Genomic DNA, 15713 nt, shown 5'->3' with positions numbered 1-15713 from the left:
GTCAAGATAAGCCTGCAAAAGAAAAAAAATCAAAACCATTCTTTGCCCGGTAAGAGATTTTCTTAATAATGAATTGAGCAAAGAGTATCTCTTCTTGATCAAACAAAGCATATCAGATTTTTTTTTCATTTCTTCAAAAATTATTTGATGCATGGGCTCATTTGTATCTCATCTTTTAAATGCTACACACACTGCTGCATTCTTTTAAAAATCCCATCCCATCTTTTTGCTGAAATGATAAATAAATCACAAGGCAAGCTAAAGGTTTTGTTTCTCTTTTAATGCATAAGGCAAATAGGTTTTCTGGAGGAATAATCCAATTTCTTAAATTTAATTTTAGAAAGATGCTACATAATATCCATTACAGCAAACACTGTCCTACAGATTTGATTAACAGGCTCTCTGGACCTGCTTATTTCTGAACTGAAAGTGCAGTACAGCCTGGATAAATGAATTACCTGAGCAACGGAACTTCTTGCTCTTGATCTGGCTGATTCGTTTGTTGGCAAGGCGACGTGGGCTGCTGCATCGAGCACCGCTGGTTTCTATTGGATTATCCTGCAGGTAATCAGCCAGCCACTTCAAATGGCAGTCGCACACAAATGGATTCTGAGCTAAATGCCTGCAAGAGGGATGGGATGTTTAACCAGAAGTGACCTGTGACACTGTACTCCATCATTGTTTTTTACAAACACAAAACTGCAGAGTAGAGTAATTGAATCAGCTTCCAGTATACCAGGTCTGGCGGAAGCTGCATGGAGCTGCACTCGAATGGGAGAAATTCTGTGAGCCATCTTATTATTATTTTTTCTTTAGTTCATTAAGTCTGCAGTGAGCCTTCTCAAGCAGGAAACAACAATCAATACAGCAAAGCTTGCTTTTGAAAGGCACATGCTTTCCATCTATAAATGCTATAGTTTTCAGCTGGATAATACACTGCATCTTATTCAAAATATGAAGTTTGAAAGAACTGTTGTCACAATGTTAAAGCTTTCTGGAAATTAAGCTATGGATAGGCACACTAATATACCTCAAGGCTGTTGTCAAAATCAATGTGATAAACCAATACTCTTCTTAAAATGTAACATTAAAATCTAAATATATTAGTCAGAGCTAACAATGTCTTATCTAAAATGGATTACTCTTGTAAGCCAAATTTAACTTTTCAAATGAAATTATTCATGAAACTAAATCTGCCCAATATTTCTACAAACCTATGGGTAAAGTAAAGCTATCCAGCTGAAAACTATAGGACGTTTTCCTGTCACAGGGTTTTTAAAGATTAAAAATTGAAGGTAAAAATGATGGAATATAAATGACATTTGTTCTTGGATGTTGTTCAAACCTTCAAACTTAATATGAGTTTCTAAAAATGCAGCATTTTTTTAGTCTTTTCAAGAGTTCATCATTATTTCCTTTTTTGTTTTACTCCACACACACCATGTGAATAAAAATCAATGTCCAGTGTAATAATACAACACAATAATATAATGCAACAATATAAATTGTATACAAAATGTTGTGGGTACACGTTCAAGTGCATTCTTCTGGGAATGGGGGCCCATAGCTTTCAACAGATTTTTTAGAGGTCGCCAAATGCTAAAAAAGTTAAGAGCCACTGTATTAAGCAAGCAATGAAAAAGATGATAATGACCTTTACATAAACTCTCCCCAGAAGGGACAGCACTTATACATTGTATTTTCTGAGCTTATTTTACCTGTTACATCTTTTTATATCAGATCATAGTTTTTGTTTGTCTAAATGGTTTTACTATAATATGTTTATCTGCACTTTCATTATTATAGGTAAAACTTTAAAACTTTAGCATGCCACAAATGGTTGGATGTAGACTGCAGCAAAGCAACATGGGTCAATATAAATAATAAATAAATAAATAAATAAATAAATAAATAAATAAATAATGGCTGGATAATACACACAAAAATTCTCACTGTAGATAGCAGCTGCCATTTTGTGGAAGTTTTTAGTAGGTTCCTTGTGGCAGCTTCTCCCTACAATGGATGCCTCTAGATGATTGAATAATAAAGAACACCGTTAAACTATGGGTATTTTGACAGCTCAAATTAGTGAGGGAACAGAAAGAGAAAGGAGATCCAAAACCAGTTGAAAGCCCTCTCTTTTGTTAGACCTCCTAATAATATTTTAACCAAAAACATTTCTGATGGAGCCAAACAGCCATTAAAAAAAAAACAAAAAACTACCCTTCATAGTTTTGTAATGACAGACTATCCAAGAATCTGTCACAAACTATACATACAACATATCTAATAAAAAAGAAAACAATTTTGACTCCTCTCTTAATCCTTATAACTTGAAACCGTATTTTATTCTAACACAAAAAACTTCAAAAATATATCAAACAGATTTTTTTTTACAAGAGTATTTTAACAGGGATAACATGACCAAAAAAAAAAAAAAAAAACATGATGGTATTTAATATTTATTCAGATAATGGGAATGGAATTTCCAATGGAATTTCCTTATACTTGAGATAAGGAACTTTTCGTATGTATTGGTACTCAATACTTTGTTCACACACAAAAAAACTGAGCAAATGTTTTGAAAGGAACATTGTTTAAGACCAAGGTGAAAGTAAGGGATGTATGAGAGCAAAAATAATATATTTTGCTATACCCTTGGTTCCTGATTTTGGAATTCATTTTTAATTTACTCATAACAGCTATTCTGCTTAGCAGTAGAATTTCAGCTATAAAATGAGGAAGCAAAGCTCTACCAAGATTCACCCTATCACATTTTTGATTCCTAACCTACGGTCTATCAGATCATATTCACTTGGAGTGTTTCATACCTCCATTCTCTTTGGAATAGGAATGCACTCTGCATACACTGTAGGAAAAGGTAATATGATTCTTCAGTTGCCTAGAATGGGGATAGGCTCAGCAGTGATGGCAGCAACAGCAGCATCCAGCTGGCTAACTTGTCCTACTAGCCACCCACCTCAGCAGTATCCCAGAATAAAGCATCCAATGCCAGCCACAGCAGCCACAATCGAATACCCTGGTGCACTGTACACCAGCAAAGCAAAAAAAAAAAAAAAAAAAAAAAAAAAAAAAGAACCATTGTCAAACTCAAGCATTGTCTTGCAATGACATCAAAAATGAACTATAGCTGACCTTTTTTTCTTCAAATTAAAAAAAAATAATAATAAAACATTTTTAAAATACTGGCAGAAATTAGTGTTCCTCTTTCTTTCTCGAGGTGCTCAAACCAAAAATTCTGCTATTAAGTGTATGGCATTCTTAGATACTCACAGAGTTTGGATCGACTGGAGAGGCACAAAAAGCCCTTTGCTGATAGTCTGCAGCTTATTGTCATAAAGAGAGAGCAAATTGAGATTATGTAGATCTTGAAATGTGTTTACTCTCAGGCAGTTGATCTTATTGGCATTGAGAAGCCTGTGAACAAAGAAAACAGATTGCAAATCCAAAAGTATATTCTTCAAATACAAATAAAGCAAGGATAAATTCAGGAGATTCTCCTCAGACAAAATCACATACAGAACTAGGGATTGTTACAAGGGAATACTCTTCTATTTATTTATAAAAAAAAGTATTAAACATTTTTGGCCCCTCAAAGGCCCCTACAGTAACAAAAATTAAAATATATAAAAATACTCACATCATAGCACATTTTTTCCATATTTCACAGAACAATGGTTTTTTATCAGTTTGCCTCAAACCACACAGTAAGGAAGACTGTAAAATAATGGGACTCTCACAGCCTGGGTGCTGCCACAGAGATGGTCCTGTCTCATGTTGTCTTTAGGCAAATCTGTCTAGGCAACAGAACACTTGAAAAACGCCTCCAGAACTGACCACAGACAACAGGCAGATTCATGTAACAGAAGATGGGTACTTAATACACCCTGGGTCCAAACTGTTTAGGACTTTGTAGGCTGTGTAGTTGCTATAAGATCAGTGAAATGTAGCAAGAAAGCAATTGGGTTGCTGCACTTTGCATTCCCTGCACTTTTCTGGCCCTCAAGCAACCCAAAGGGAAACAATAATCAATGGTAGGCATGTAATTCTTTGTTCTTTTATTCTCACACATAACAAGTTTTCAACTTGGAGAGAGTACAAGAGTTTTTGCACATTTTGATCAGACTTCTGCCAGAATTGGCAAGTTTTTTGAAAATTTTAGGAAACAATTTTGGGGAGGTTGTTTGTTTTTGTTTTTTGTTTTTTGCATTTTGATGCAAATAAGACAAAATATAATATTTATAATGTTGCTGCTGAAGAAAACAATGCTTGTCTTTTAACTCTTCTGCAGGACTGAAAAATCTTACAGCAGATAATTATAGAAAGGTAAATATGGTGCTTCCAATATATCAAAACACCCCTTTTCAGTTTTCACTGAGGATGAAAAGTGCTTGATACATATTCAAAGGTATTGAATGCTACTGACCAACTCTTCTCTAGAAAGGTGAGCCAGGCTGTTTCTTCCCAGACTAAACCCTTAAAACCATTCTATCTAAATAATTAGATCCATCCAAGAAAGCTTGGTGCTGAATTGGCACCACCTGTTTTAGAACCTCATTTAACATAGCTCATAGAGACAAAATGGTTGCATCCAAAGATAACTTTCTAAAAAGGGCTCTCACTACATTTTTTAAAAAGGATCTGGGTCATAACACTGCCTTATAGAAACATTTACAACATCCAAATAAATGCCCCTTTCCCCTTGAAAGCTTTTCCTAACCAGAATGAACAAGGGTCCAGCAAATAAATAAATATATAATATTTATATATATAATAAATAATAAAATATATTTATATCTCGCCTCTCTACAAAATGCAATCAAGGTGGTTTACAAGATTAAAATATACAAGTTGAAATACAAAATATTTTATCAGTAGTGCCCACCTCCTCTAATTTACCATAGTGGATTGTTGAGAGATTTCCTTCACCACTCTGAAGCCTAGACTGTAATGACCCTTTTAGTTCTAGCATGTCCTGGCGGAATAAGTATCAACTGCTGGCTCTGTCCAGATGCTCTGGACTTGAATTCAGATAATTCCTGAATTCTCTGTGGGATTTCTGAAAGCCCAAAACCTCTACTGATTTCTGATTTCCACCCAACAGATAGCACATAAAATGTACTACAATATACTACATCGATATATTGCAACAGACAGTAACTGGCCCTCTCCCTAGAATTACTAATGTGAGGAACATCAGAAAATTGAGAAAAACTATTAAAGGCAGATTAAGAGGGCAAATCCATAATACAGACATGCCTAAGGAAGATTCAAATTGTTCATGAACCTATTACCTTGATATCTTACAGGTGGCACACATGCATTATTCAGCATGCTAGATAAACTTCACTTTACCCAGTGGATCCAACACATGAAAAATGGTCCATGAAGCTATTTAGAGCACTTAAAAAAAACAGTTCTTTTTAACAGTAAGAATTTACAAGTTTAACTTGGCACATCAAGTATGTGAACGAAACTTGCAGTTTTGAAATACATAACATACATTAAAAAAATAAACCTGATGGTTCTGTCTAATAATGCCACAGAACTGGCTAGACATAGTCAAATCCCTTGGAATTTGCCTCCTGCATCTTATGCAAATATGATGTGGTTGATTATTTTAAAATTCATTGGACACCAAGAATAAATTAAACAGATGCTACCATTTGAAATAACGACAACGACAATCTTCCTGACATTTTCCATTAAGATAAAGATCTCAAACTGTGCTCATGAAGATAATCAGCAGGCTTGGGCCTATCTTTCCCTCCTCCTGAGTCTTCATGATAAAAAGCAATAGTTCACTAATCTGTACATGTTGTCGCTTAAGACAATAATCAATGTCTTCCTGGATCAAGCTAATATTAAAAGCATTTCCTTTAGAATGAACTCCAATATTCCTTTTAATAAGCAGACATTCACTGGTAAGATTGCAAAGGGTGCTAGGAAAAGCATTAAATGTCCAACTTCATTTGCAGCCCTAAACCATAACCACTGCTTATACACTTTGATTTTGTGCACAACAGAAGGAGGCTGAAAGCTAGCTAGAATTTTAATTAACCAGAGCTCCCTCAGTTCAGGACAGATGCTTGAAGCACCTGTCTTAGAACGTGCTCTTTTTCCTGACCTCCATCACCTCAGCCCTGTCAGCACCCAAAGAGTTCTGCATCATCAGACCAGATGCTTTGAGTGGTGCTTCAGATGGACCCTACTTTCATACCCAAGATAAACAAAGCTTTTCACAAGGTGCAAGATGTAATTCTTCCTTAAATCTGTCTTTGTCCTTCCAAAGACTTGATGGCACACTTTGGACTTTCACAGAGTTATTTGTATTTACCTCAAGAGGATAAGCAGTTTACATTCTTCTGAATCCTTATTTGTGCCCTTCCAGCCTCACTCTATGGGGATGAAGTTATAAATATCCACACTTAACAGACAGATCAGCACTTGCATTATGGCCTGCTATGAGTCCCTGGGAGTTACCCAACCAAAGAAAATAGCCATTCACTCAATGAGGAGTTCAGTCACATCAGTAGTGTTAGCCACCACCAATGTGTCTTCCTAATAGAAATCTGCAAGGCAGCAATGTGGAAGTCACCTCCTACATTCGTAAAGCACTATGTTCTATACCTTCAACTCAGCTGAAGCCACATTTGGAAGGTCGGTGCTACTGCAAGTGGTGAAGCAATAGACTCCAAGGGATTCTAACAAAACCCACCCTTATCTAGGGAGCTGTAATACATCCCATCCAAAGGATGTTCTCTCCTCCTCTGCTGGTAAAAGAAGCATTACTTTCCTGAAGTAAAGGGACAAACATCTTGGAGGATGCTTGTGTGAGATAGAAGTGTATATATGCAGGGTTTTTGCAGGACAGAGGATACCTACCACCCCTGTCTGTTTTCCCCTTCGTCTGTTGGTCAGTTTAATTCTTGCAGGGGTTTTTCTTAGTTTTCTTTTTAAAAACAAAGGGAGTTTCTGCTTTGTTGGAGCGTTTCTTCAGCTGTAATAGTGACTGATTTTTCTGGGGGTTGCTCTTCCTGATGGAGACACTGTATCCCTGCTAAATTTAAATTATAGCTAGTTCTAATTGGTTTCTAGTTTATGATCCTGATTTAATAATAAACAAAAAAAAACTATAGTTTCAACGCTATTTGGGAATATGTGGCTCTCTAGATGTCAAACTACAATGTCCATAATCCCTAACCTTTGAAATACTTGTTGGGGATGACTGGATTTGGAGTTCAGCACGAGTCCCTAACCTAATGCACAGGAGCAGAGAACTTTCTCTTTTGGCAAAGGCCTTGGAGTCAGATTAGTATTCCAATGCAGCACTGAGTTCACTACAGTTATGCTTTAACATTAAATCCAAACAGATCCCAAATTTCCTGTAATATATTAATTTGGATTATTGCTCCCTTTCAACACACCACAATGTACCGTATATCACTTACAGTAGGATACAGCAGAAGAGATTTGGCCAACTAACTCTAGAATGAAAATAATAGTGTAAGAATAACACAGTGACTGTGAAGAGGGAGCTGACAATGGCATGAAGCTGGGGGAGCACTTCAGGGTTACACACATGTGTGTTTCCTTAACATTTCTCCGGTGATTCCCAGATGATGAATCCATGTGTGATAATCTTCTGTGCAAAAATAAAATAAAATAAAATAAAATAAAAAATTTAAAAAATGCTGGATCAGAATACAAAAAAAAATATATATTTCTCATAAAAGAAAAAAGGTTAACTTTCCAAACTTCAGTATGCCTGGGAGGCAATTTGCTATTCACCAAACTCCCAGGGATATTACATGGAGTCCTAAAAGTACCAAGAAATCATCAAAAAACAAACAAATAAAAATGTAATCAGTGCATGGAAATCCACTTCTGATTTTTGAAAAGTGGACAATTTTACTCATGTTGAAAAGTACAGTGGGGCCCAGCAACCTATCTATAGTGAATCATCTTTCCTGGAGGTTTTCAGGAAAAGCAGTCATACCTTTTGCTTTTTTTTTTTGGGGGGGGGGGGCAAGTGTGGGAGAGTTTGGATCATGGCCGCAAATAGAGCTTTGGTTGCCACTTTGCCCAGCCTTGTAACATATGCTTCAGTTCACCTCTTTTCAAGACTGTGCACTCAGGTGACAAATAAGCTAACATACAGTCCTGATGCACAATTAAGAATCTCATGTCCAATTTATTAATGTATGAACATTTCCAAGTAATATTCTGTGCTCCCCAAACAATAATTCTTTTCAAGAGAAGATGTCCTCATCAACATTTTAATTTTCTGATCAAAGAAGACAAGGGAGCAACTGATCAGAGAAGAAGTGGATTGATTTTAGTTTGGATGTGCAGCTTAGCAGCCCCAATACACAAGAGAATACAAGTTTCTGTCATTATCAGATAGACAACAAATCATTTTAAGTATACTAATAACCTGAAAGGCTATGAGAGAAAAAATAGCACCGAAGCTATATGAAGTGATTGCTCTTCCCTGCCTTTTTATCGTGGCATCATTAACAAGTCTTGTATAATCAATAACCTCTATCTCTGTATTATGATTAATGAAGCATATCCTGAACCACAGGTATACAACAACAAGAATGGGCAAAACTAAATGGAGCTGAATTTAAATGAGTGCAGTAGCAGCGTTCAAATGGCTGTGGTATAGATGATTAAATATAGGTCTGGGCTGACCTGTTTCTAACACCAAAGCTCCACAAGACATTGTGGAAAATAATATCCACAATGAGTTCAGATTCTTATTGATACTGATCAATGATAAACTTTATTCCTGTGTATCATTTAACATTTTCCTTTCTGTAGTCTCTCTCCTTCGGTGGAATTCAGGTGGCCCAGATGAGAAGTTAATAATTTTGACTTCCTCCTTTGCATACAACTAGTATAGCGGTGAGATACAGTATCTATAGGTCAAGTAATCTGCCCAAATCATAGTTATATAGTTGTTAAATATAGTTGTTAAACACACACACACACAGAAGATGAGGGTGTCTTGTCATTACAGAATATCAGTTCAAGTGCAATGTGGCTTCTCTGGGTCATTCATCCGTTTTCTGGGTTTGTGTAAACTTACTTTCTGATCCCTTCTTATGGGGCTTTTTCTGTCTCAAAATCTATTCAGTTTCTGCCGTGAAGCTTGCAAAATTTGGCAAATGATAAGGAAAAATGCCAAACCTCCACAGCTTGAACTTAAGCATTTTCATTTCCCAATAATTGATATTGTTAAATCTACTGGAGACTAATGTGTGCTGAACAGAATTAAGATAATAATAAAGGAAGTTAGTTACCCACACATTTCAATGAGTAAGGTTTATTTCAGATTAGTTTAGTGAATTACTCATTCACTAAACTAGAAATGCAATCCACAAATCATTTGCTGCAAGAGCTTTCTGCATATAAGAAATGATATACTTTCAGTCCTAGGGAAAAGTCACTGGTGCTTGAATGAAATCATAAGGGCCCTGAAAAATGTTTGTTTAATAGCTAGTAAGAAACAGTGATTGCCACAAAAATATGTTATGTTTGTCAATCAATCTATAAATCTTTATGGTACATGAGTTGTAGCTCAGCCTGACAGAACACTGCTTTCCAGATTTACCTATGATTGGGCTATCCACTTATATCAAAGTGGGTATATTTTGCTCATGATTAGGAGGTGAATGATTGCTATTCTTGAAATTGTAAAGGAATTAATTCCTTGGTTATTTTGATCAATGACACTGTCCCCTCCTCTACAATGGAGCCTGGCAAATTTGCTTGAATCTTCTGAAGCTATATCAGCTATACCATTTCCCAAATGTAGTTTGCTTGTAGTTTGGATTTGTGGTTTATAACCTCCAGAAATAGCTGTATGGCCTTCCAGTCTTTCTTAATTCTAAGGTTGTTTACCTTTATCCATTATTCTATACATGTGTATGTACTGTATATATTGTATGTATTTTCAGGTGTTTGTAATAATCTAGCTCTATGCAGTTGCTGAGAACCATTGTGGTGTACTGATTTGTGTGTAGGCTAAGTACTCAAGGTAAGGATTCAGTCATGGAAACCTATTGGGTGACCTTGGCTGAGTCACATACTCTCAGCCCCAGAAAACTCCTTAGGTCACTATAAGTTAGAAATGACTTGAAGGCACACAACAAGCAACAACATGCAATCATTATTGAAGTGTGCTAAATCAGTGCATGAAGAGAAGAATGAACTAGATTCACTCCTTTCCATCTCTAGCTCTGTTCTGTCGTGGACAGCAATGGATCTAAATAGAAGAGATTTCCCTATGTGCGGATTCTCTTCATGTAACTTGGACCTTAGTGTGCCTCCCCCCCACATTTGAATGGAAAGTGTCCATTTATACAGAACCTCCATAGAACTGAGGATAGAACTAAGGAAAGACAGACAGGACTAATGTGGTCCCCTTTTACAAATTGTTACTACATGCTTACTTAACAGGTAAGTATGTAGTATGTCTACGTCAGTTTTTATTCCTGATTAGTAGCCAGGTACAAGAATGTTCATGAATCTAGAGTACAGAGCAGGTGTACCTGTACCAGAGTAGAATGAATCCATTTATACTTGTCTGAATCAGTGAACACATGTTCACTTTACATGAGCATGAAAATTTAGCTTGCTTCAGCTTGCTACAACTCTTTTTTGTCTCTAAGGAACTACAATTTTGTCTTTAAGGAACTACAACATGAAATTCAGAAACCAAACAGAGCATAGGAAGAATGTGAAGATAAAAAGCATGAGCTAGAGCACCATGAAGGACAGAACTGCAACACCATAACTCTTTCACCGAGCAGCAACTTTGGCAGGTTGAGGGGTTACATTGCAGACCGGGGATGTATAATAAAAAGGCCTGAGGCTCTAAATGGATATCTCATTTACCACACTCCTATTGTCCTATTATTTTGTGTTGGGATTTAAACTGTATCATTATCTAAACTTTTCCTCTTGCTTTATTTCCTTCTTTTCCCTTCTTCATTAAATATTTTTCTCAACATTTTTTAAAAATGCTTACTAAAAATTTAATTTTATTTCCAAAAACAGTGTTTTTGATTTTAAAGCTCTACACAATTTAACTACTTATATTTAAACTGGTTTAGGTAGAACTAGTAACTTTCCAGAGAGCACAATCCTATGCATGGCTCTCTGGCTCTCTATATATGATGGAACTTTTTTTGTGTACAGTAACAGTGGTACTTTTGTGTACTGTAGTAGTGGTACTTTTACAAAGCTTAAAGTTTTGTTTTTAAATTACACATGGCCTTCACATTCCTTATTTCTAGCAGTTGTTAATGAAGAACACAGAATAATAACTGAACATTTATATTAACCCAAGAATACTTGTATGTATCCATATATTCAGATCAACTGTTTGTACACAGACTTTCCCTGTGTAAATTTTACTGAATGAATATCCCTATAGCTAGAAATGTAGGTACACACTGAAGCAATCTGCTCCTTTATTAAACATAGATCAACATGTGAAACTCTGCTCTTATAAAGAATGTAGGAGCCCTGGGGGTACAGTGGTTAAATGTCAGTACTGCAGCCACTCACTCACAACCGACAAGGTTATATATTCACTTCCAGCCAGGGGCTCAGGGTAAACTCAGCCTTGTATCCTTCCAAGGTCACTAAAATGAGTACCCAACTTATTGGGGGCAATTAGCTTACAGTTGTAAACCACTAAAGAGACTGCTTAGTGCAGTATGAAACGGTATATAAATGAAGCTGCTATTGCTAATGCATAAATTTATCAAAACACACTTCTTAAACTGGTTTGAGAATTCTTCATTTATAAATCACATATTAATAAATGAATAAATAACTAATCCTCAAAGTTTGGCTACTTCAGTTAAGCAGTACCATTTTGTTATGTCTGTTTGTGGTATGCACACTGTGACTGTGATACTACAACATGTTGGAGGAAAGTCTATTTCTGACAGCATACTTATGGGATGCAATGGAGATTGGTGCGTGTGTTTTCCCTCTGCCCGGCTGCGTCCTCCCAGCACAAGGGTGCTTCCACCACAATCTGTTCCTTCCTTCCTTGATTTGCAAGAGAAGTCCATCAGTGACTGAGAAAGAAGGAGCCTAGTAAATCTCTCCCCAGTTGCAGTTGTGTGCTGGGGTAGAGTCTCTGTAGAAAGAAAAACTGGATACCTCCTTCCACAAGATCCAAAGAAATATATATAAATGCATAATCCCATTAATCTCTCCCCCCCCCCCCGCCCTCTCTCTCTCTCTCTGTGTATAAAGGAAAAAGGCACTTGGGATTTTTCCACAAGAAAAAACCCATGAGAAAAACCTATAACAGTTAGAACTTGCAATACAATTTGCTAGCCAGAAATGAACATCTTATAGAATTACTGAGACTTCTTCCTAAAGCATTGTTGGATGCAGAGAGGGAATGTTTTAAACATCATCATGGCACATATTCCAAAAATCCTAATTCATTCTCATTTCATGATATTATAAACTGTTTGGGGGCTTGCAAAGACTAATTCTTCCTCTTGGCAACCATCATTCCTTCATCCTCCCCAACAGAACCTTTAACATCTTATACATCCTGGAAATGTACAGGTCTTTCCCAGACCATTCTGGAGATTTTATTTTTCTGAAATGTCCACTGTAGAAAAAATAATCCTGTAAATCCAGAAATCTTATACTTCCTAGGCTTTTGCTGTGGTTTGGGATGCCCCATGGTAACACTTTGCACAAACAAGCAAGACTTCATCCAAGGTCTAACAAATCCAAGAATCCCAAGTGGGTTGCCACTTCTATGGATTATGGCCAACTGTGATTTTATGGTCCAAGTGCTGAATAGGTGGAAAGCTTCTCAGAGCTATAATGGACTCCTTCCCATCTCTGTACAGCTTTTCTAGTGCCTTGGAGGGAAAGTCTTCTTGGTCTATATTCAGAATCATTTATGTATTTCATTTAATCAAAGTGATTCTGACACTTGTTTTACACTTGTGCCTCATCATGAAAAAGAAAAGAGCCAGATCACTTTCAAAATACAGACAGGCTTCAAAGCAAGCATTCAAATTCCCACAAAAAGACCATTTTATGATACATAGTTGTATCGTGCCAGTGGCATAGTAATGACAATTGCACCAATGGCAAATTTATATGTTACCTCATTCTAGGCATATCAGTCTCTCTGTGTGGAAAGTATATATTTCATAAGGAAGATCAAGTTAATGTTTTAACTATAAATAGAGAGAAGAAGAACCACTTCAATCTCTGTGACTGAAAATAAATTAATACTATGCATTCATTCATTTGGGATGTGGTTCTGGAGAATAGTTCTGCAGATAGCAGATCTACTAAAAAGACAAATAAATGTGTCCTAGAGCAAATCTCCCAAGAAACTAGGATAACTTAATTGAAGGTATCATATTTTGGCCATATAATGAGTAGAACTCACTAGAAAATATTATGTTTGGTGAAGTGGAGAGCACCAGGATAGACAACCAGGGAGGGCTGTGGGACTTGAGCAACTTGTTGAGGATAGGGAATAGATATAATAAACTATATTATTATTAGGGAAACTTAGGCCCTATACAGACAGGCCAAAATAAAGCTGCTTCAGGTCACTTTGGAGGTATGGTGTTTCAATGATGCATGCATCCTAAGAGTCTGGAAGCTGCACCAAAGCTGCACTCCATTTCTTAAGACTGGAGTGTGGCTTTTGTGTGGCTTCTGGACTCTTAGGACACATGTATCATTTAAACAGCATACTTGCAAAGTGACTCGAAGCAGCTTTATTTTGGCCTGTCTGTATCAGGCCCTAGAGGCGTCTCATTCACAGGGTCAGCTGAGTCGCAGTCAATTGGAAGACAGTTAACAACAATAACATGCACTATATATTTGGCTTCTCTAAAATGACCCAAAGTCTTCTAATCTCTTAACCATCTATTCTGACATTTCTGAGATGTAAACTGATACTTATAGGGATCTTTCCCCCTTCTCTTCTCTCCCCTTTAGTGTTTCACTTCTACCAAAAGTGAAACAAGACCAGTCCAGTGTTAACATAGTTTACTTAAAAAGCTTTCCTATTTTCAGTAGAGGTCTTACAATAAAGGCTGAATTTGCAGTATTTCTTTATACATTGTTGTCCTCACTCCTTAAACAGAATTACTAGCAGCTATGCATACACATTCTCCATCATGCATAAAAGGGGAGATTACATATTTAATAGAGAATGTAAAACATATATAGGAAATTGAAATTGTATTTGCATGATTTTAATGGAGGGTGGTGGTTGTTTTTAACAGAAAGCTGAAAAAGTATTTTTTTAAAAAACATTCCACAACAGAAAAGATCTAAAAAGCATAGATATGTGTTAATACTTTATTAGACTGGATACTAAAACATTTTGTACATTGTCTGTCAGAACTTTACCTATCACAGAGTTGTCTATCCCATGCCAGCTATTACCATGTTTTGTGTTCACATTCATGACTATGTACATTATCTGCCATCAAGTAAATTTCCCAAAGAGATAAATAATTAACAGTGCTATTTTCATGAAATGGATAATAGGTATGAAATAATGATGATCACTACATGGTGCTTTTACTCAGTATGACATAAGTAACAGACTGAATTTAATATCCATTCCCCATGTAAACCTTACCTGAAAGAGTCTCCATCCTCTCATAAAAAGCACTATATATGCCAGAATGCTTATGTTAAGCCTTTAAAATGTACAGTACTCTCATTAAAATTGTCTTGCTCCATTGTTAACAAATTAATAAGAATATCATTCAATGTATAGCCAAATAAATATTAGATCTCAGAAAACACTTCTCCAATGGTTTGGCAGAAGATTTTAATGTACAATTTGTATTTTTTTGTGTTTGGTCCAGACATACAGAAAATATTGACAACGAGACCCATTAATGATAGTTTCAAAGCCAACCTCAGATTATTAGAGTCCTGAATAACACAAATCAGTTACAAGCAGATATATGTTTGCTCATTTTTAGGCAGATGCCCTCTAACAACTTCCAAGTATTTTCTAATTCCTCCTTTTATGCTAAAATAAGTAACATACTAAAAATAAACATAATTTATATTAGTGTAGCAGCTTCAGTATTAATGTCGCATTTATACTGTAAAATCAGAAAATAAATTTCAAGTGTGAACTAATATATAAACAAGTATAAAGTTCATACGTAAGGATGCCAAACAATATTATAATGGCTAACAATATTATAATATGCAATACTTAGTCCCCTCCAAGCAATTCACAGAAGAGATCCATGCATTGTTTTTCTACAAAATCAAAAGAGTGTCATAATTTTTATTTTTAAAAAATATCCTGCTACAGTGCTTTATGAAACTGTGATGGGCAACTGTGCGGGGCTAGGATTTGCATCTGGGATATCCCATAGAACACTGTAGGCCATACACTCAGCCATACCCACAGGGTAATGTGAGTCAATTTTTACTTGTTTAAACATTTTAAAAACCCAAAATGTTCCAATACTAGCCCTGGGGGAATATAGGGAGGGATTTCACAATGTCTGTGGACCCCTTGAGCTGTTACAGATCCAGAGCAGGTTCCTTTTCAAATAATAAGAAAATCAGAAGTTGGTTTTCTTGGGTGCCTTTTGTAGAAAAAATAAAAAGGAGGGAACCCTACTTGGTCCAAAAGAACC

General features: G+C 36.1%; 1 protein-coding gene across 1 annotated transcript in view; it reads right to left on the bottom strand.

Annotated features, from left to right (window-relative positions):
* Positions 1-15713, bottom strand: part of LOC149321949 (slit homolog 3 protein-like) — a 602937-nt gene that overhangs the window by 174251 nt on the left and 412973 nt on the right. Inside the window, exons 13-14 of the mRNA XM_089520445.1 lie at positions 3295-3438; positions 459-622 (exon numbers count right to left, since the gene is read on the bottom strand). Coding sequence (XP_089376571.1) covers positions 459-622; positions 3295-3438 — 308 coding nt within the window. The remainder of the gene's footprint in view (positions 1-458; positions 623-3294; positions 3439-15713) is intronic.

Source organism: Sceloporus occidentalis, unplaced genomic scaffold (genome assembly GCF_023333645.1).
Source record: "Sceloporus occidentalis isolate IW3139 unplaced genomic scaffold, rSceOcc1.0.p SCAF_1, whole genome shotgun sequence".
Classification (NCBI taxonomy): domain Eukaryota; kingdom Metazoa; phylum Chordata; class Lepidosauria; order Squamata; family Phrynosomatidae; genus Sceloporus; species Sceloporus occidentalis.
Note: the sequence above shows the minus strand (reverse complement) of the source record. Positions and strands in the feature narration are given on the sequence as shown.